This window comes from Merops nubicus, unplaced genomic scaffold, assembly GCF_000691845.1.
Source record: "Merops nubicus isolate BGI_N331 unplaced genomic scaffold, ASM69184v1 scaffold4429, whole genome shotgun sequence".
NCBI classification, from domain to species: domain Eukaryota; kingdom Metazoa; phylum Chordata; class Aves; order Coraciiformes; family Meropidae; genus Merops; species Merops nubicus.
This window is the reverse complement of record NW_008630285.1, coordinates 17277-23390: the sequence shown is the minus strand read 5'-3', so window position 1 is coordinate 23390 and position 6114 is coordinate 17277. Positions and strand designations below refer to the sequence as shown.

The following is a 6114-nucleotide window of genomic DNA, read 5'->3' as shown; positions in this document are numbered from 1 at the left end:
CAAACAGTTTTAGTACAGCTGCGTTGAATTTGCTAGAGGTAAACTGTGGGTGCTGTTTAGATTGCTGACCTCGGGGAAGAGCAGTTAGGAGCATGGGACTTTGGGCGGGTTTGGGGATTTTGCATGTTGTTTTTGGAAAATAATAATAAAAAAAATGCTATTGCTTTTCTCAGTCATAGTGCACGAGAAACCTGCTATTGGTAGTTCCCTCCCCCAAGCTCTGTTCCTGCTAGCTACCTCACAGGGCCATGTGAATGGATCGGGTTTGACATATCTGGCTCTTTCAGATTTAGAGCACTGAAAGAAAATCGTTATGCTGCATTTGACTACTCTCTATCTGTATGTGCCATGATCCCTTAAGGCTTCCACCTCTGTTGAGCACTCTGTCACCCTGCCAATTATTTTCCCAGATTTGTTTCAACAACTCCAGCTGCCTTTCTGTCAGGTAACTTCTGCCATTACTTACATGCTGCTAAACAAAGCAATTGCCCTGAACATCTTCAACAAACACAGAATCTGGCCATGGTCCTACCTCACCTCGATCCAGAGTAATTGCCATGCTCTCCTGCAAACTCATTTTCTGGATCTGCAATGGCAAGGAATGCCCATTTCAGAGCCATGAGACCCTCAGCTTGGTAGGTCCATTAGTCACCAGATTGATCTTAGTAGAGCAGGCAACTACCATGAAAGTCATGGTTCAAGCTGAGAAAAGGCCCTTCAGCAGGTGAGTCTCAAGTGCAACATTATTCAGCTGTTCTGAGGGAGCTGTAGGAAGAGCTAGAGAAGCAGCATGTTAGCATTTGAGCTCTTCACAGTGCTACAGATAATGCCAGAATTGCCTTCTGTGCTTCATTCAGTTTCCAAGGGCTCTTGCCAAGCAAGGAACGAGAGTTAAGGGTTTGTGCTGGCATCCATTTTGAGAAAGTTATCTGGAGAACAGCATGGGAACCAGAGAGCTTGTGAGAGCTTCTTTCACTGGGCAAGAGCTTCCTGGGCTTCTAAAAATGCAGAGCCCACAGGAGGTGACCCAGATGCTCTGGGATAGTTAACCAACATGTAGTAACTCCAGTGAGATACAGCCCAAGAAACAGATGTGTGCTGCAAACTACACCTGATTCAACATGATGAACACAGACATACTGTCCAGCTGATGCACAGATAACACAGGTTTAATTATCCACAGTTTCATTATATGGTGTTTACATGGTTTTTATGACTAAGTCACTCTTGAGATGCTCAGAATCTGGAAATCCCAACAACAGATAATTTCCTTGCAGCTATGTGAAGACATAGTATTTTTCTGACAAACTTCAGCTAAAAGTTCTGAGCATTTTTAACGTATCAGCCTTGCAGTGCATTTTACAAGGAGAGCGAAGTCTTAAGGCATAAATCATCAACTTAAAGGAAAACAACTGTGTAACAATATTACAAGATATACAGAACAGGGTGCACTTGGATTCCAGTTTCTGTTCACTGGCTCACCAGAGACAAGGATCATAAATCAGAAATAGAGAATGGAAATCAAAGAAAAGTAACAGGAAGTGTCAAAATGAAAACCTGATAGAAATTACCCATAGAAGGAAAAAAGACTCCAGATGGTTTAAGGAAAAAAAAAAAAAAAAAGAAGGAAAGATTCAGTGAAGAAAGTATCTACAAGCAGAAAAGAAAAAAAAGATAGCTTGGGTGGGGGGCTTCTCCTCTTTCTTTCTCACATACAAGCCAGATCTAGCAAGGCAAGAAAATATGTATCTGCTAAGAAGATGCGGAAGGCAAGGGAGGAAAAAGCCATACAGACATCACCTCTCCTCCTTTTCTTCCCATGAAGCACAGCTCTGGAAACTCTGATCCCAGAAACATTTCAATTGGGCTCACAATTCAAAAGGTTCATTAAATCCAGGATTATTACCATGAGAGAACTTGACGAGAGGGGCCAGGCTGTAATGTTTAAGGGGCTCCTCATTCACACATACCTACAAGGCTTCAGCTGCCAGTCACGGGGCAAGCAGCATGTGAGTCCCAGCCCTGCACACCACCAAGCTTTCTCCTCTAGGGCCATCTGCCGGATTTTGTGCAGATGCTTCTCAGGACCTTTCTGGATGATCGCTGCTTTGTCAGGTGGATCGAAGGCGAGCGATGATGGAGCCATTCAGCGTGAGTTCTCATGGAGCTGCAGTCCCAGCTGTGCTGGAGACTGCATCTTTCCACCCCACATGCTGCCGTAACTCCAATGCACAACTCTTGAATTTGTTTTCTGAATACTTTTTAAAAAATCCAACCAAACACACACAGAAATACAGCCCTGCTTCCAGTACTTCCCTTGCAATCAGAGGCGTTCACAACCCCCCCACGTGTGTGCCATATTTAATCCAATAATGGCCCTAAATTTCAAAAATTGTGGAGGTAAGGTACTCTAAATCCCTTCTCCAGCAAACAACTCCAGCCAACATTAATCTACCTTCCTGAGGCTTTTTCAAACGAAACTGTGATTGAGGGAATTAACTTGCAGAATGATACTTAGAATGACAAAGTCATTAACTGATCCAGATTTAATTTCTTAAAGAATCAAGCTTAGTCAGTAGAATAATGAAGAATAATTACATTTTTATTTGAACATCATAACTTCAGGGTGATTTTACCAACTGCCAGTATCATGCTACTACTAAACTACAGTGTATTACAGTGTAGTCAAATCAAATACCTTTCTCCCCTCAGTGCTCCAGCATACAAGTTTTATGACTGTTTGAACAACATTTGTAAACCATACCGTGACATGAAGAAACCCTCCATCCTAGCACATTCCATACAAAAATAATCTTGTGTTTTAAGGAACCAAAATATCCCCTATTATTAAAATATATGCTTTAATTAAAATAAAATAATAGAAAATGGATGCTGACCTGCCAACAGCAATTTGAATCTGAAAGGCTTTCAAAAATAGTTTTCCCTGTCAGACTAGAGAGAGAGACTGATCAGCTTTCCAGTTTAAGAACTCCAGTTACTATAACTCAAGATTATATAGCTGGGGCATATTTTATTGGCATTTCATTTAGGCATAGAACTTTTCCACCACATTAAGTACCCTTCTGCTTTCTCTGCCAGGTTTCTCTACTTTGCTCTCTTCTACGGCAGCCACATGTATTCAGACATGAGGAATCGGGAAAAGCCACTTGCTATATACATCACTCCAGACTGCATGTAGTTACATGTGAAAGTGCACTGGAAAATTACAATCCACCCGACCAAAAGGCTTCTAAAAGGAAAATAATGATTTTTTTGTGTATTGTTACAGCATCCACTGCTCCAAGGTGAAAAATGAATAAGCTTCTTTAGAGGTAAAGAAGATCACAATAATGGATGAGACACTGCTAGAAATCTTTAGCAATGTAGACATCATAAGTAATGCTAGGTTGGCTTATGCATTAGTTATTCCCATTAATAATGCTATAAAGCTTTTTAGTTACTTCACAATCCTCAAGATGTTGTTTGGGCTCAGAATCACCTCAGATTTGAGACATATCAGAAAGGCCACAGAAAACATTCTTTGGTATTTTTGGCATTCCACTGTATTGCAACAGCACTTAAACCTCAATGGTAAGTCTTGCAAATCTGTACTGTAAAGATGCTGGAGTTCTTAACAAAACGAGACCTTTTTTATCTGCTGGCTGGTTGTGTAACATATAAATTAACCCTGTCAAACTAACAAACCCCAGTGCTTCACCACAGCCCACAGCCAACGAAAAATCCCCTCGAGTGACATATCCCAAGAGAGTTCTGGAGCAGTGGGAAGTAACATCTGGGAGAGCATCTGACCAAAGACCAAGAATGAGGTCTTCATGCTCCTCAGTTGTTTCTTTATCTGGCATGCTCGGAGGGTCACCTTCTAGAGCCTTCATGTTATCCTTTTTCTTCTTCTTCTCTTCTTTTTGTTTCTGTACCCTGTGCTTGAATATGTCACGATGTTTGGGTTCTTGAGGACCACAGAAGAGTTTGTCTTTGCTTAGATGCAGCAAGTCATCTTTTGTTGGGATGCAAATCATGGCATGTAATTCAGGTTTCCCCTTTCTCAAGAGAGACAAGTTGACCCATATAAGAGCCCTTGGATAGCTCATCAAGATTGGTAAAAAAACATCTTCAGTCATTTGTTTCTGTCCCAGCCGTGAAATCAGGCGGACTCGCCGATCTTTTCCAGCAGAAGGATAGCACCAAGCTGATAACTGCATTAGTAGTTTCTCACTCCTGTTAAAAATTTTTAAAAATAAACTTCAAGTATAGTTAACTAGGTAGTATAACGAAAACCTGGCACCCCACATACTTACGAAAGCACAATCTTAAAAAGTCCTGGACTTTCTGTAACCTTCCAAGCTGTTACTTCTACCACTCTTAGCACAAAAAGAACATGGGCGAGTGGAATTCATGTGCACAACTATTTCTTCAGAATATTCTTCAGACGTTCCTTGATAAAAGCCCCAAAACTTCTGATTTGTAAATCACAAATGCTCTAAACCACCAGTGACATTAATGCAGTCCAGAACTACCAATGTTTTCTTCCCCGATAACTACACAAAAATGTAAGACCTGCATTCAGGCACTTTCCAAACACTGCTGCTGCCCTCATGCGTTGCAGTGGAATGCAGGGGATTCTCTCTTTTCTTTACAGACCTCACTAAGCAGTGCAAGAGCCACCTGTGATGATGTACTGCAAAAGAGAATGCAAGCTCATCTGCACAGCAAGCTTTAAAATCACAAACATTTGCCTCTAAAAGCTCCATCCACCTTGATTGCCAACTCCAAGAACACACTAAACTGAAGAGTGTTAAATTTAAGATAATTTAAGAAATTTACTTCATCTAGTCAAATCTGCTGGGAAAAGCAGGAGGAAGGCTTCCATTCAAGAGCTAATTCTCATCCACAACAAAACTATTTAACCTCCTCACTGTATTTGGATCAAATAATTCTCTCATCTTAACCAAGGCTGAGCTGTTCCTCTCCCCAGTTCAGTAACTCCCCACAAAAAAATAACTATTCATGAGAGGGTGTCGTGTTGACGTACCTGAGGACAATAAAGTCACTTGTTATAGTTTCATCTTTCACACCAAAGTCTCGGGTGCCTGTAACATCCTCTGTCTTTAGGGTACCTTCAGAGCTTGTTATTTCCACGGTCTTCTCCAGCTCACCAGTCTCAGGGGCAGCTTCCTTCTCCACTTCTGCTTTGGGGTCACAAAAGCTCTGCCCTTCAGTTGTGCAGTGCTCAGGGTGTGGGGAAGGAGGACATACAAATTCTCCCAGAGCTTTCATTCTTCCTTCCCAGTTCTTTGTCAGCTGCCCCCAAGGACAGATGAAAGGGGACAGAGTGCCCAGCTTGACATAATTTGCCCTTTTTGCAGGTGGATGTCTAAATGATAAATCAAGTAAGTAAAAATATTTGTTTCCTGGGCCCTTACTCAGCCCCCAGCACTTCAAAAGGCTGTCTCCTTTGTCCTGTTGGTCTAATAATGTTTTCTGTTTTCAAAAACAAGTATTTAGAACAGCAAGTTAACTGTGCATTTCCTTTGTAATCCCATTGAACAAGAATTTTTAAGTTTACTACCAGACAACGCTACTGTATTTCTGACCACCATTTCCTTTCAGCCATACTGGATATTTCTATGTACTGTGATGGACCACCACATTTCTCTCTAAACTTCTCCCACTTCCCCCTCCTAGCTGGAAGGGGAACCAGCATCAGCTGCTGCAGCAGACACTTCCAAATACTCCATAATCACTGTATGCTCATCCTCATTTGCTGCTAAGAGAGCCTGAAATAGATTATTTTATTGTTATGCAGCACTGTTATAGCCTTATAATTGACCACCTATCTGGGAATAGAAGGTTTTATTTAACATATATGCCCTGTTTAGCAGAGCTTTCCTGTTAAATATATCTAGGCTTCTTCTACATACTACTAGGATTTAAAAAGCTAGTGAAAGATCTCAATGAACTCCAAGTCTAAATGAACACAACAACAGATAATTAAGGGAGTATTTTAAGCAGTATTCATTTTTTCATTCTTGCAATCAATTTTTAAGTTAATATTACCGTTTGAATTTTTCAAGAAGATCAGCTTCCAGTTCTTTG

General features: G+C 41.0%; 1 protein-coding gene across 1 annotated transcript in view; it reads right to left on the bottom strand.

Moving 5' to 3' along the window:
* Positions 1 to 3578: 3578 nt before the first annotated feature.
* POP1 (processing of precursor 1, ribonuclease P/MRP subunit (S. cerevisiae)) overlaps positions 3579 to 6114 on the bottom strand; it is a gene marked incomplete at its 5' end in the record, with an annotated part of 17798 nt that continues 15262 nt past the window's right edge. Inside the window, 3 exon segments of the mRNA XM_008947242.1 lie at positions 3579 to 4236; positions 5051 to 5392; positions 6076 to 6114. The exon segment at positions 6076 to 6114 is cut by the window's right edge and continues 29 nt beyond it. Of these exon segments, the coding sequence (XP_008945490.1) occupies positions 3579 to 4236; positions 5051 to 5392; positions 6076 to 6114 (1039 nt within the window).